General features: G+C 49.1%; 1 protein-coding gene across 1 annotated transcript in view; it reads left to right on the forward strand.

The window, feature by feature from the left end:
- The first annotated feature begins 299 nt into the window (after nucleotides 1–299).
- LOC139751892 (protein tolkin-like) overlaps nucleotides 300–15,647 on the forward strand; it is a 361,718-nt gene continuing 346,370 nt past the window's right edge. Inside the window, exon 1 of the mRNA XM_071667556.1 lies at nucleotides 300–612. Coding sequence (XP_071523657.1) covers nucleotides 468–612 — 145 coding nt within the window. The 5' untranslated portion in view covers nucleotides 300–467. The remainder of the gene's footprint in view (nucleotides 613–15,647) is intronic.

The raw sequence follows: 15,647 nt of genomic DNA on the forward strand, positions 1-15,647 counted from the left end.
AGACCAGATCCCAGCTGAAGTTATGACGCTTCTCAAGGATGCGCCGACGCCATGCGCCGAGGTCAGCTGTTGCCGCAAAACATTCACACATCTTTACTCGCATTTTACGAGTCAGAGTTGAGAATTCCGATGGAGAGCCTCCCATTTTTTGGTGCATAACAGAGTGATTTCGTCACGCAGTTTATATATATATATATATATATGCAACGAACGAGCGGTAGAAGAAGTCCAGGGGTTTACGTGAGTAGTAGGAGAGACAAATCAATTTAAGAATTCATTTAGGAGGGAAGAGCAGGCGAGGCGCGAGAAGCCAATCCAGATACTCGACTCAGTGCTGAGGTGACCGCTGTGGAGTGAGGAGGTGCTCGCGGGTGCTCTGACCGCTTTGACTGGACTGCTCTTGTGTGCGTGTCTTCCATGGAATATTTTCGATGATTTGAGGTAGTGTTATTTCCAGAGGTTCGGCCATGGGGCCCCTTATCCTCCTGGCGTTCACCGGCATATGGGCGGGAGCTGCCGCTGAACCTCGCAGATATTCTGTTCAGGAGTTATTAGAGAACAGTTTCAAGCATAGAATATCCGACGATATATATTTGGATCCATGTAAAGCAGGTGAGTTAGGTCAGGGAGATGGCATGTCAGGATCTTTGTACGGAAGTGATTTGTACATTTATATATATTTATCCATTTGAATGCATTTGTACTTAAGATTCTTGTATGCACATTATATATATATATATATATATATATATATATATATATATATATATATATATATATATATATATATATATATAATCTTTTATGCTATATAGATTGAGTTCAGAAATGTGTATTTTAGTAAGCGCACGAGTGTCTGCATTCACCACCGCCTTGAAATATATGTAAATGGTTTATAAATATTTTTTTACGAGTCTTAGTCCTTAATGCACTTGGTCATTATCACCATAGCAACTGATGCCGTCACTCAGGCAAATGACAAAAAAAAAAGAAAATAAAAAAAAACGCTGGTTATGGTAAACTTTGTTTGGGGGCGTGATGAAGTTTACGTCCCTTTTTTTTTTTCGTAGAGTTGTGGACATTGATAATCCTGGTGATTATTTTTTTTTTTAGTAATGTGCAAACGTGAGGGATGACATTCATATATACATCAGGGAGGCGGGCCCCCAGTATGGAGGTGTGAACGATATAGGGTCGTGATGGGTGGGTTATCAAGTTTATCCGACGTGTGTAATGTGTACTGGATGGATGGATGGTGTGTGTGTGTACGTGAGCAGGTCTCGCTGTGGTGGATTGATGTGTTGAAAAGTTTATTTTGTAGCTCTTCCCAACCGCTTGAGCACGGTGGTACGATCCTTGGGCACGACGGTGCGACTGGAGCACGACCGTACGATCCTCGAGCACGACCTTAGGAGTATGGCAGAGCTGTCCTTGACCACGACGACGTTCAACCCTTGACCACGACGACGTACGACCCTTGACCACGACGACTTACGACCCTTGACCACGACGACGTTACAACCCTTGACCACGGCGGTACGACCCTTGAACATGACGTTACAACCCTTGACCACGACGGTACGACCCCTGAATACGACGTTACAACTCTTGACCACGACGGTGCGACCCTTGACCACCACGACGTTACGACCCGTGACCACGACGGTACGACCCTTGAACACGACGTTACGACCCTTAAGCACGACGATACGACCCTTAACCACCATGGTACGACTCATGGGTACCATGGGTACGCCATCGTACTGAAGAGCCAGCCGTACCTTCGTGCTCAAAGGGTCGCACCGTCATGCTCAAGGATCGTACCGTCGTTCTCAAGGGTGCGAAAGAACGCGTGTGTGTCTGACAGCTTTACCTGGATAGAATAACCTGTTAACGTACGCGTCATGACCCTGTAATGTGGCCAGGCGCTTCAGCCACACTCGCACCTGATTTGCCCAAGACAGGACGCGGTGGGTGGAAGACTCTGTTAATTGATAAGGTCCGTCAACTGTATAGACATCCTTATGGCCTTGTCAACAGGTAGGACCAACACAACGTTACGCGTTGGACAGTCAACGCGAAAGGCGTATTCAGGAAGTGAGGGGGAGGAAGGAATGGGTGTCCTGCCTTTCCAGCGGACCCCCTCCCCCTTATGAACCCCTCCAACACATCTAGAAGAAATGTCGTGGGTGGTTGGGTGGGAGGTCGTTAGCGTAGGGAGTACGAAGGTACGGCGACGTCCTGGCCTCAGATATGACCCTTGAGGGGTCAGGTCAAAGGCCAGGGGTTAGGAGAGTCAGGACTGGTGGCATTGGTTACTTTTTACTCCATATATGCGCCCCAGATCGCCTTGATGCGCAGAACATCCGGTAGTCTCTCGCTCCGCCTGATGTAACGAAGGTGTTTGAGGTGGTAGGTGGGCCGGCAAGGCTCGTTCTAGAATAAGAATGTCATCATGTTCCTGCCCCTCGAGGACGATGGTTTTTGTCTTCCACCCAGCTAGGGGGGTTGAGAGCGTAGGCCTGGGTACGTCTCCAGTTAGTAGTCCCCGTCTGTGTACACACGACCATCCCACGTCCAGCGACCGGAATATGAAAAGAAAATGAAGGAAGGGAGGACTGGGATAGAGACCAGATGGTGAGGAGTGTTGAGGTAGGCCAGGCAGGCAACAGGGAGACTGGACATTCTATATATATGTATGTATCTCTCTATGGTACCCATCCTTCCCTCGTTATTCATTGTAGTCATTCTTCATCATCTGTCGTGTGTCTCTCCTTCCATGAAGAGATTCTTTCCTCTCAGAAATATAAGGTCAGTCCATGCCGTTGGACCTTTACTTTATGATGGTTTCATAGGCTGTTCTCTGAAACCCCCCAAAACCTCCTCCTCCCCCGCGCGGAGCTCTGCCTGCGAACAAGCTGTCCCAGGCGGTGGCCTGGTCTACCACCAGAGGCTATTTGTTACGGCACGTTTACGATCGTTGTATGTCGTGAATGCCGACTGCTTGGGTGGATACTGACAAGCACGCTTCTTCCCCGGGGAAGTAAGGTCAAGGGTCGTCCCATTTTGCTCATTATAATTAACTTTGTTAGGTCAATGAAGCAGACGTATACCCTGTGGCATTTATGCTCTTACCTCTAATGTTCCCTGGGACGTTTCTCTCTCCTCTCTCTTTACCGGAGTTAATGTGTACGTAATGGGAGTTTCGTCATCCCACAGGGGTATATTACCAAGCTTCGTTTTCAGGGTGGGACTCGACCCTCAAGTGTCTTCCATGTGTTTGCGCTGGCCTCGGCGTCACAATGAGTGCAGTCTTTATGCTTTTACAACATCCCATTTGTTCTTACCGGATCGATGTGGGCTGCAATTACCGCTTGAATGCGCTTCATATTTTTCGATCCTTACGACTGTTTTTGGGTTTCACCCCCCCAGCTGGGCCAGGGACCTTTGCCTTTTTCTTAACTAACTTTACGATGGTTTCGGGGCCTTTCCCCCACAGCTGGGCCCCAGGACATTCCCTTATTTCGGGTTTCGGGGGCCTTCTACCCCCCCAGCTGGGTCCTCAGGACATTCCCTTATCTTACGATGGTTTCGGAGGCCTTCTACCCCCACAGCTGGGTCCTCAGGACATTCCCTTATCTTACGATGGTTTCGAGGGCCTTCTACCCCCACAGCTGGGTCCTCAGGACATTCCCTTATCTTACGATGGTTTCGGAGGCCTTCTACCCCCACAGCTGGGTCCTCAGGACATTCCCTTATCTTACGATGGTTTCGGAGGCCTTCTACCCCCACAGCTGGTCCTCAGGACATTCCCTTATCTTACGATGGTTTCGGAGGCCTTCTACCCCCACAGCTGGGTCCTCAGGACATTCCCTTATCTTACGATGGTTTCGGAGGCCTTCTACCCCCACAGCTGGGTCCTCAGGACATTCCCTTATCTTACGATGGTTTCGGAGGCCTTCTACCCCCACAGCTGGGTCCTCAGGACATTCCCTTATCTTACGATGGTTTCGAGGGCCTTCTACCCCCACAGCTGGTCCTCAGGACATTCCCTTATCTTACGATGGTTTCGAGGGCCTTCTACCCCCACAGCTGGTCCTCAGGACATTCCCTTATCTTACGATGGTTTCGGAGGCCTTCTACCCCCACAGCTGGGTCCTCAGGACATTCCCTTATCTTACGATGGTTTCGGAGGCCTTCTACCCCCACAGCTGGGTCCTCAGGACATTCCCTTATCTTACGATGGTTTCGAGGGCCTTCTACCCCCACAGCTGGTCCTCAGGACATTCCCTTATCTTACGATGGTTTCGGAGGCCTTCTACCCCCACAGCTGGGTCCTCAGGACATTCCCTTATCTTACGATGGTTTCGGAGGCCTTCTACCCCCACAGCTGGGTCCTCAGGACATTCCCTTATCTTACGATGGTTTCGGAGGCCTTCTACCCCCACAGCTGGGTCCTCAGGACATTCCCTTATCTTACGATGGTTTCGGAGGCCTTCTACCCCCACAGCTGGGTCCTCAGGACATTCCCTTATCTTACGATGGTTTCGGAGGCCTTCTACCCCCACAGCTGGGTCCTCAGGACATTCCCTTATCTTACGATGGTTTCGGAGGCCTTCTACCCCCACAGCTGGGTCCTCAGGACATTCCCTTATCTTACGATGGTTTCGGAGGCCTTCTACCCCCACAGCTGGGTCCTCAGGACATTCCCTTATCTTACGATGGTTTCGGAGGCCTTCTACCCCCACAGCTGGGTCCTCAGGACATTCCCTTATCTTACGATGGTTTCGAGGGCCTTCTACCCCCACAGCTGGGTCCTCAGGACATTCCCTTATCTTACGATGGTTTCGGAGGCCTTCTACCCCCACAGCTGGGTCCTCAGGACATTCCCTTATCTTACGATGGTTTCGGAGGCCTTCTACCCCCACAGCTGGGTCCTCAGGACATTCCCTTATCTTACGATGGTTTCGGAGGCCTTCTACCCCCACAGCTGGGTCCTCAGGACATTCCCTTATCTTACGATGGTTTCGAGGGCCTTCTACCCCCACAGCTGGGTCCTCAGGACATTCCCTTATCTTACGATGGTTTCGGGGGCCTTCTACCCCCACAGCTGGGTCCTCAGGACATTCCCTTATCTTACGATGGTTTCGAGGGCCTTCTACCCCCACAGCTGGGTCCTCAGGACATTCCCTTATCTTACGATGGTTTCGAGGGCCTTCTACCCCCACAGCTGGGTCCTCAGGACATTCCCTTATCTTACGATGGTTTCGGAGGCCTTCTACCCCCACAGCTGGGTCCTCAGGACATTCCCTTATCTTACGATGGTTTCGGAGGCCTTCTACCCCCACAGCTGGGTCCTCAGGACATTCCCTTATCTTACGATGGTTTCGAGGGCCTTCCACCCCTACAGTTGGGTCCTCAGGACATTCCCTTATCTTACGATGGTTTCGGAGGCCTTCTACCCCCACAGCTGGGTCCTCAGGACATTCCCTTATCTTACGATGGTTTCGGAGGCCTTCTACCCCCACAGCTGGGTCCTCAGGACATTCCCTTATCTTACGATGGTTTCGAGGGCCTTCTACCCCCACAGCTGGTCCTCAGGACATTCCCTTATCTTACGATGGTTTCGGAGGCCTTCTACCCCCACAGCTGGGTCCTCAGGACATTCCCTTATCTTACGATGGTTTCGAGGGCCTTCTACCCCCACAGCTGGTCCTCAGGACATTCCCTTATCTTACGATGGTTTCGGAGGCCTTCTACCCCCACAGCTGGTCCTCAGGACATTCCCTTATCTTACGATGGTTTCGGAGGCCTTCTACCCCCACAGCTGGGTCCTCAGGACATTCCCTTATCTTACGATGGTTTCGGAGGCCTTCTACCCCCACAGCTGGTCCTCAGGACATTCCCTTATCTTACGATGGTTTCGAGGGCCTTCTACCCCCACAGCTGGGTCCTCAGGACATTCCCTTATCTTACGATGGTTTCGGAGGCCTTCTACCCCCACAGCTGGGTCCTCAGGACATTCCCTTATCTTACGATGGTTTCGGAGGCCTTCTACCCCCACAGCTGGGTCCTCAGGACATTCCCTTATCTTACGATGGTTTCGGAGGCCTTCTACCCCCACAGCTGGGTCCTCAGGACATTCCCTTATCTTACGATGGTTTCGAGGGCCTTCTACCCCCACAGCTGGGTCCTCAGGACATTCCCTTATCTTACGATGGTTTCGGAGGCCTTCTACCCCCACAGCTGGTCCTCAGGACATTCCCTTATCTTACGATGGTTTCGGAGGCCTTCTACCCCCACAGCTGGGTCCTCAGGACATTCCCTTATCTTACGATGGTTTCGAGGGCCTTCTACCCCCACAGCTGGTCCTCAGGACATTCCCTTATCTTACGATGGTTTCGGAGGCCTTCTACCCCCACAGCTGGGTCCTCAGGACATTCCCTTATCTTACGATGGTTTCGAGGGCCTTCTACCCCCACAGCTGGTCCTCAGGACATTCCCTTATCTTACGATGGTTTCGAGGGCCTTCTACCCCCACAGCTGGGTCCTCAGGACATTCCCTTATCTTACGATGGTTTCGAGGGCCTTCTACCCCCACAGCTGGTCCTCAGGACATTCCCTTATCTTACGATGGTTTCGGAGGCCTTCTACCCCCACAGCTGGGTCCTCAGGACATTCCCTTATCTTACGATGGTTTCGGAGGCCTTCTACCCCCACAGCTGGGTCCTCAGGACATTCCCTTATCTTACGATGGTTTCGGAGGCCTTCTACCCCCACAGCTGGGTCCTCAGGACATTCCCTTATCTTACGATGGTTTCGAGGGCCTTCTACCCCCACAGCTGGGTCCTCAGGACATTCCCTTATCTTACGATGGTTTCGGAGGCCTTCTACCCCCACAGCTGGGTCCTCAGGACATTCCCTTATCTTACGATGGTTTCAAGGCTAGTGACTCGACTAGACTTCACGCCTGCGCTGTGGAGGCTGGTCTGGCCTTGGCGTCTTGGCTAGTTACAATTGTACTAGACAATGACGGGTCGTGTGGAGGGACTTCGCACGAGGAGAGAAGTTTCATCCATCGTCTTGCCTCTACACGTGCGGAGGAGGTGGTCTGCCGGGAGCTCCGCACACGTAAGAAGAGCAGCGAACTCCGCTGTTGCTCCTCCGCCTCCTCCTCCTCCTCCTCCCACTCCTTCCCCTCCTCCTCCTCCTCCCTCCTCCACCTCCTCCTCCTTGGCTTGTGCGCGTCGTCCGCGGGGTCTTATCTTACGCTTGGCTAGAGCACACAACAGATGTCGTGAGGATAATATTTATGACGGTAGCTCCTCTCTCTCTCTCTCTCTCTCTCTCTCTCTCTCTCTCTCTCTCTCTCTCTCTCTCTCTCTCTCTCTCTCTCTCTCTCTCTCTCTCTCTCTCTAAAAACGCGATCGGGTGAGGAGCGTGGTTGTAGCCCCGCGTGCGACTTGCTTGTCAGCGGTCGCGATAACCAGCGTGGCTCTTAACAGGAGATCTTACTTAGCCTTGCACCGTGGGTGATTGAAACCTCTTAGCGGACTGACTGTTTACTGATCCTTTTGACGTTGGCGATTGAATCTTAAAAAGAGCTTCTGAGTCGGACGTGATTACTGGGAAAGTGATTTGGAGGTGATAATCAGAGGATGATTAATCGGTAGTTCATTACACATTAATTTTCTTTTTGATGTTACGTAATCGAACCCTAAGTAAATGAGGGCGTACGCACAGCTTGTAACTAAGAGCGAGTGGTAATCATTAGATCAAGTCGTTACGACTCGCGATCAGCGCAGTACGACCCTTGGGTACGATGGGCAACAGTTACGTCTCTTCGGTGTATGTCAACTGACTGTTATATTTCTTTCTTGTACCTCCCCCCCCCCCCCGCCCCCCTGATGATGTGATTATTCCACGAAAGTGCGCTTGGGAACTTATCGTGTTTCATTTCCCTTTTGTCTCATAGGAACATATATATATTTCACTTAACTTGATATATTCACTTAACTTGAAACCGTAGATGACCCTTAAACCTAACCTGTAGGGGGCAGGAACGCCATTATCCTTTACGAGCACGTTGGTTACGCCAATACCTGCTCGGTAAATCATGCCTCAAGAGGCGGATAGCAGTGTTTGGGTACGGCCAGATTACAGGCTCTTTGTAGGGGACATAAATTCGGTGTAATAAGTAGGTGCAATGTGTGTTGGCTGGGCAGGGTATCTCGCTGTGTTGTTTGGTGATATGTGTGAGTGTGGGGGTGGGTGGATTGTAGGTAGATATGGCATACGTGTGTGTGTGTGTGTGTGGGTGTGTGTGTGTGTGTGTGTGTTGTAGGGAGGGAGGTTTACACTTGTGTTGCCCCGTCTCTTAAGCTCGTCTGGCTGTATCAGGTGTATATAGATCGTCGATGATGGGGGCCCCCAGCAACAGATTAGGTACAGTGTAGAGTCTGAAGTCCCTCTCAAACACACACACACACTCTCTTGTTACAGCTTATATTGCCCGTTAGGTAATACTCGTATGGATGCCTCCTCCTTGACTGCGTTCCATTCTCGTCACTTAACACTTTACTTTGCGTTTTCACTTACCAATTTCCCCCGAGCTTTGTAGATTTTCTGGATCCATTTTTTTCTATGTTGATGCACTCCCTGTCGCCCCTACTCTCCCCTCATAACCTAGGCATCATCAGCAAACACACATATATATGTTTGAGTCTGTTCGAGCGAGTCATTTGCATAGATGCAGAAGAGCAGTGGCCCTTGGAGACAGCCCTTCAGTACGCCGCTGGGAACCTCAGTTCGAGGAGTATCCTCTGACGTGCGTCCTTTGTTCGCCATCCTCGCAGTCGGGCCATCGAAGGCGTCAGCCTCTTCTTCCTGCCGAGATCATGTGCGGGCGCGTGCACGTGCCCCGTACACCATGTACACTCTCACGTGTTTTGGTTGGGAGGACTGAAACAGCGGGTGGGTGTGAGAGGCTTCGCATGGCCAGCGTGCGTGCCGGTCGGGGTAATTATTCCCGCTAACACGTCGGACAGTATGAATGTAAGTCACACACTGGCAGGATTGCGAGGGTACGATGAATGTGTGTGTGTGTGTGTGTGTGGATTTTAATGGCTGTAACATGTTCGCTTTATGTGGGACTCCCTCAGCCCTAGAGAATATTTGCCTGTATGTCAGCGCTTCCAGCCATGCTGGGGTCGCCTGAATTTGAGAAAGGGTGAGTTTGTATATGGCGAACCCCCTCCCTGAGCACGACGGTACGACCGCCTGAGCATGACGGTACGACCCCTTGAGCACGACGGTACGACCTTTGAACACAACGGTACGACCCCTGAACACGAAGGTACGACCCCTGAGCACGACGGTACGACCTCTGAGCACGACGGTGCGACCTTCAGGGAAAAGAGAACACGAGTATCGTGAGCGCTTTCGTGTATTACCACATCCTCTCTTAACGAGTCCTCTGAAGACGTGATAATATACGAAAGCGCTGAAAATCCTCGCGTCTCCCTTTCCTAGCAGCGTTTATATATATATATATATATATATATATATATATACATTTGAGCAATGTTGTCGTTAGGCCACGGTTAGCCATTGTGGTCGGCTCCTAATTACCTGATCCTCAAGTCGTTACAACTTGTGTTATTGAACAAACTATGACGGTTGTGGTGGTGGGGGAGCCGTCCCACCGGTGGTGTGGGCTGGGGGAGCCGTCTCACCGGTGGTGTGGGCTGGGGGAGCCGTCTCACCGGTGGTGTGGGCTGGGGGAGCCGTCTCCCCGGTGGTGTGGGCTGGGGGAGCCGTCTCCCCGGTGGTGTGGGCTGGGGGGATGCGCCTGGGGGAGCCATCCCGACGCCTGGTTGTAAAATTTGATTTTAAACGTCGCGCAGACAGACGAGATCTTGCCTCCCCCAGTGTTTTTGTTTTCTTTTAGAGTAAAGATTTAAATGCCTCGCGTCAGTGGGATTTACATTACATTTTCTTGCGTGTTGTTCGGAAACAACGAACCGTTACGTGGATCTTGCGCGTTACTAAGTACGAATCTTACATCTGTCGCTAGACTCTTCCGGGAGCTTTCTGTAAACACACTCGTCTATATATTTTCTTTTACCGAAGATTCTCAAAAAGAAAAAAAAGGTTCCCTCTTCCTCGCTGTACCGCCCTCGCTGTACCGCGGACGAAATACGAGGGGCGAAGATAACCGGTGTGAGAGAGAGAGAGAGAGAGAGAGAGAGAGAGAGAGAGAGAGAGAGAGAGAGAGAGAGAGAGACCCTCCCTCCCTCCCGTCTCCTGACGACAGCAAAAACCATATTGTGAGCGGTAAAAGACGCGCGGGTTTTAAAACGCGGCCGCCGCCTTTGTTGCGCTAGAGCCCCGGGAGACAAACAGACTGCCCTAATGCGCGTCTTCATCAGACCACCACACGGGACTGCCGCTAATGGCCGACCTCCCTCCTCCCTCACTCACCCACCCTCCTACCCTCTCTCTCTCTCTCTCTCTCTCTCTCTCTCTCTCTCTCTCTCTCTCTCTCTCTCTCTCTCTCCCTTCGTCTCGTTTGGTCGTCTCCCTCTTCATTTTCCTCGGATCTCCCTTAGGCCCTCTCCACAGGTCACAATATGACCCAAGGGTCATCCACAGGTCACATTATCACCCAGGGGTCATCCACAGGTCACATTATCACCCAGAGGTCATCCACAGGTCACATTATCACCCAGGGGTCATCCACAGGTCACATTATCACCCAGGGGTCATCCACAGGTCACATTATCACCCAGGGGTCATCCACAGGTCACATTATCACCCAGGGGTCATCCACAGGTCACATTATCACTCAGGGGTCATCCACAGGTCATATTTTTTTTCAGCGCCAATGTATGAAATAATAATAGAAAAAAAAGGTATTATGATATCCCTTCAGTACACAAAATGTATATGGTGGGTATTGCATCGCCTCCCCAGTGTGTGTGAGTGTCTGTGGTCACACTCCTCTGGTGTCAGTACAGCAACAGGAACAAAATCCATGATGAAAACTTCATGATCATACTCTTATGTCTACTACCCGTTGTGGAGTTGGTCAACAATTTAGGTTTCGATGGCGGGTTGTTGAATAAATTTGCATATTGATTAGGAATTTTTTTTTTTTACTGTTTTTTGCTAATGCTTTAAACAAGGAATATGGCGAGTGATGGAAAGTTCGGAATTGTAAGTGTTAGGCAGTGGCATATATCGTGGCTTACAAATTTATGCAAATTATGAACTTTTTTTTGTGTTTTGGTTTAACTTTTTGATTAAGTTGTGGCTGAACATTAGACAATATAAGTGTTTCATTTTAAGAATATGTCGCGCGAGATCGCGTGATCTATTGCAATACATGATTTCGTACGTGAAGAAAAGATGAATTATTTGTCTTAATTTGTAGCAACTTTAAAAGTAATGGAAAGTATATGTCAACTCGCTGGCCTTCTCATGAGAACTGATGTTCCGTTTGCCGACGGTTAACCCACTGCACTCGTCTCGTCCTGCATGTGTGAAGGTGCGGGCGCAAGTTGTGGCCCCGAACGGAGCGCGTTGCGCTGGAGGAGGGATGTGAAGATGGCGAGGATCGTGTCTAAAACTCCATGAAGGAAGATTGAAGACAGAAAGATCTGTATCCACCCCCCACACCACCACCAGCTGGTGTTCTTTAAATTAAGGTCCTTCATTTCGGGCAGTTCGGCATCTGGGATAATCACCCGCGATTGCCCAAAACATAAACACCAGTACATCCACTTGTTTCAATATAGATCGTTGCGCCTCCCTCTCTCTCTCTCGTCGGCTGTTAGGCCATTAAAGTCTTGTGTCGCCTCATTTACTGAATCAGGCACGATAACCTGTGGCCACGTCATGAGGCACCACCACGAGCCCCATTGTCAACCTCTCCTCATGTTTCCAGTGAGGTAAGACGCCAGAGACTGTGGCAGTAGTAACACACGCGATGTCAGAACGGGTGTGCAGCGCTTGGCTCATGTATGGCACGGACGGCGCTCAGAGCGACCAGTGTGCGCTGGAAAAGACGCGAAAAACGTTTACGTTGGGAGGTGGGCATTACCTCAGTCGAGGCGGGAACTTTTGTAGGCGGTAATCCGGATTCGTACAAATGGATATGGGGGGGATTTACACTGGTAAAGACCGGGGGATTACACCGCCCGGTTCACGCCTGGTTTACAATGGTCCAATTTGGGATTTTTACGTTGTTGTGGTCGGGATTTACATGAAGGGTAACCGGTTTCGCTCTCGGGGCTGCGTTATCTGGATGTGTGGGGGTAACCGCTCTGTGTTTGGCAGATTAAAAACCTCTCACTCAAGTCCTGCCTGAAATTCCCTTAGTCTTCAACACGTCACTGGCATTCCAAGTGGGAAGTCACTGTTTCATTCGTATTATGAAAGCTAATTTTATTTTTATATGTGACCCTCTGGTAACAGTGAGGTTCTCGATCGTCGGCCTGGGTCTAGAGTATGTCGTATTCATGTCTTGAGAAAGCTTAAGCTGGGATTACACGCTGTGTGTGTGTGTGTGTGTGTGGGGGAAGGAGGGGATTATTACTCGTCTGGAAGGGGATTCGCAACCACGGTTTTCTCCCCGGTATCTTCCGTCTGCAGCCAGTGTTTACTTACCTCCCCCACACACGTCACATTTTTGCTAGGGTGCTGTCGGTGTGCTAATACACCCCTCAGCCTAACGCCTGGATCCTCCGGGCTGTTGGGTCCCGCGAACCACAGACAAGCCCATGTCATGAACCGGCCCCTAGATGGTCTTCTGCAGGCGCGAGATTCGGGACTGGGTGGATGCTTCCGGTGGGTTTTTTTTTTTTTTTTGCAGTGGTGTGGCAGAGCCGTTGTTCACGACCTGTTTTAACCAGTGTACCAGTAGCCTGTTTTCCTTAGGTACATGTATGATAATCTTTAGGTACATGTATGATAATCTTTAGGTACATGTATGATAATCCTTAGGTACATGTATGATAATCTTTAGGTACATGTATAATAATCTTTAGGTACATGTATGATAATCCTTACATATACGTAGAATAATCCTCGACTGGCGTAACACAGGTTTTGTCAGCCACGGTTTACTAGTACCAGGTCATGCTTGACCCAGTGTTGGGGGGAGGGCGCGTGACCTGACCCAACTTCTTGGGGCCCGTATCAGATAGAGGTGATTATCAGTACTATCACAGGTCAGGCGGAGAGATTGCTGTTGTCGCCAGGGTATTATATGGTGGAGAGTGTTGGAGGTGACGGTATTGTTGGAGGTTGTATGTTGGAGAGCGTTGGAGGGTTACGGTATGATGGGGTTCCGATATGTTGGAGAGTGTTGGAGGTTACACGTATGTACAAACATATATAAAACAAATTCTCTCTCTCTCTCTCTCTCTCTCTCTCTCTCTCTCTCTCTCTCTCTCTCTCTCTCTCTCTCTCTCTCTCTCTCTCTCTCTCTTTCTCGAAATTGGTACAGGCCTGTTGGTTCAGTCCCGTAAATTACTGTTTTAATTAAATAACTTTCAGAGTAATTAAACTATAATAATCCTCACTATATCAAGCCACGGTGAAATATGTAATGTTTCAGCTGACCAGCGTATTCGCTCGACACCTAACATTTTCAGTTACAGTGAAGATATATATATATATATATATATATATATATATATATATATATATATATATATATATATATATATATATATATATGATTTTGGTGCGTTATGCATGACTGTTGAGTGGATTGTGAGCATATGCGTCCGTTTTTGGTTTTGGCGCTCCCTCGCTTCACAGGAAACGGCGAACAAGGATGATGAAAAACCCACGTATTTTTTGCATGGGTGTTTGCAGTAACGAAGGGTACACAAGCTAAATGCGAGAGGCATATTTCAGGGCGACGCAGATGAAAGATGATAAAAAAGAAAAACTATGCAGATTCTGGCGTCATTAATAAGATAAATAGATGTGATATTTGACATGGACGTGTTGGTCGTCGCTCTGACGAGGTCGCTTTGCCCCTGTCACACTTCATCGTAGCTTTGCCTATATAGTTTGATATACTGACAGTGTATTTTTTTTTTCTTGATAACCCCAAGGAAAAAATGAGGCAGTATAAGTCCCAAGTGCACTTTCGTGTGATTAATTCACCGTCAGGGGAGGCACGAAGTAGTAATCACACGAAAGTGCACTTGGTACTTACCGCGTTTCATTATTTTTTTTTTCTCGTGGTTATCAGCAAATACTACATCACGAGCACCACTGTGACCTACTTCAATATATATATATATATATATATATATATATATATATATATATATATATGTCGGGGCCGGATGTCTTTTTTACCCTAAACTCATGTGGGCTGAGGTAAGTGGAATATACTCTTGGAATTAAGTGCTACATTCATTTATAGGATCAGCTTTGAATTACATTTTTTTTACTGGTGTAATTCGATTCTGGAGAACTTGCGACGTCAAGGATGTATTTGATCAAATTATATATATATACCTGCAGTGCAATTAAACGTTCTTTTTTTTTCATGAAAACTGCATCATATTCGACTAAGAAAATAGTGCATGGCTTCGTTTTGAAATAACGGCCGAGTTCCAAGCGACTGGCTCTTGATTCTAGAATAAAAAGTCAAGAGCTGTGGGACATGTGTTAGTGTGCGAAATTGAGTTCAAACTTGATTTGGTGTAAAATGAAAGGAGACCACGAGAGGGAAGTGATGGTTTGTGCTTATGCTCCAGGTATTGAGAGGAGTGAGGAGGAGAGGGGAATATTTTAGGAGGGGCTGAGTGAGTGCTAAGGCAGTTTTGGTACGCGGGATTGAGTCGTAGTGCTAGTGGGTCTGAAGGCAGAGTGGTGTGGGTAGTGTGGCAGTTAAGGCTCTAATTGGGAGAAGGGACTGTGGTTCTTGGGGTCGCGCGGTGAAAGAGAAAATGGAGATATATGGCTGGTGTTCGTAACAAAGGAGTGTATGTGATTAGGAGGATGACAAGAGACAGTGTGGTAGGGAGGGTAAGATACAAGAGCCTACAAAAAGAGGGCAAACGAATGGGTTAGATTGTATCTTAAGAACTTGTGAGAGAACAAGGAAATGTTTTGGAAGGAGGTCAGATGTCAGGGGAAACAAGGGGGGGTGGGGGGGAGATGGCATTGAGGATAGTGGATGGGGGACGGTGGTGAAAGGCGAAGATGTGAAGAGATAAGAGTATTTTGAAGGACCGTTGAATGTGTCAGATGTTTGGGAGGTCGAGTTGGTTTGTTAGGGACGGGAAGGCATGTGGCTGATGGTGTGTTGTAAAGATGAGCAAGACGAAGTGTGACGAAGCGGCAGGATTGAATGGTACAGCATTTGAGTTCGTCAAGAAACTGGGGTGACAGTGTTGTTGATTGTTTAGTCTGGCTGCTCGGCGTTCATTTGGCCCAAGATTAGGTGCCTGAAGACTGGAAGAATTCATGAATAGAACTCTTGTACGAAAGCAAGGGAGGGATGAGGGTGGGCAAGAATGATTGATCGAATTACAGAGGCATGGCAAGGTGTATGTGGTCCCGTCCAGTGGACTTGGCTGGTCTTCTGAGCGCTGCGGGAGAGAGGGGTGGTTTCTTTG

This window comes from Panulirus ornatus, chromosome 12 (assembly GCF_036320965.1).
Source record: "Panulirus ornatus isolate Po-2019 chromosome 12, ASM3632096v1, whole genome shotgun sequence".
NCBI lineage: Eukaryota > Metazoa > Arthropoda > Malacostraca > Decapoda > Palinuridae > Panulirus > Panulirus ornatus.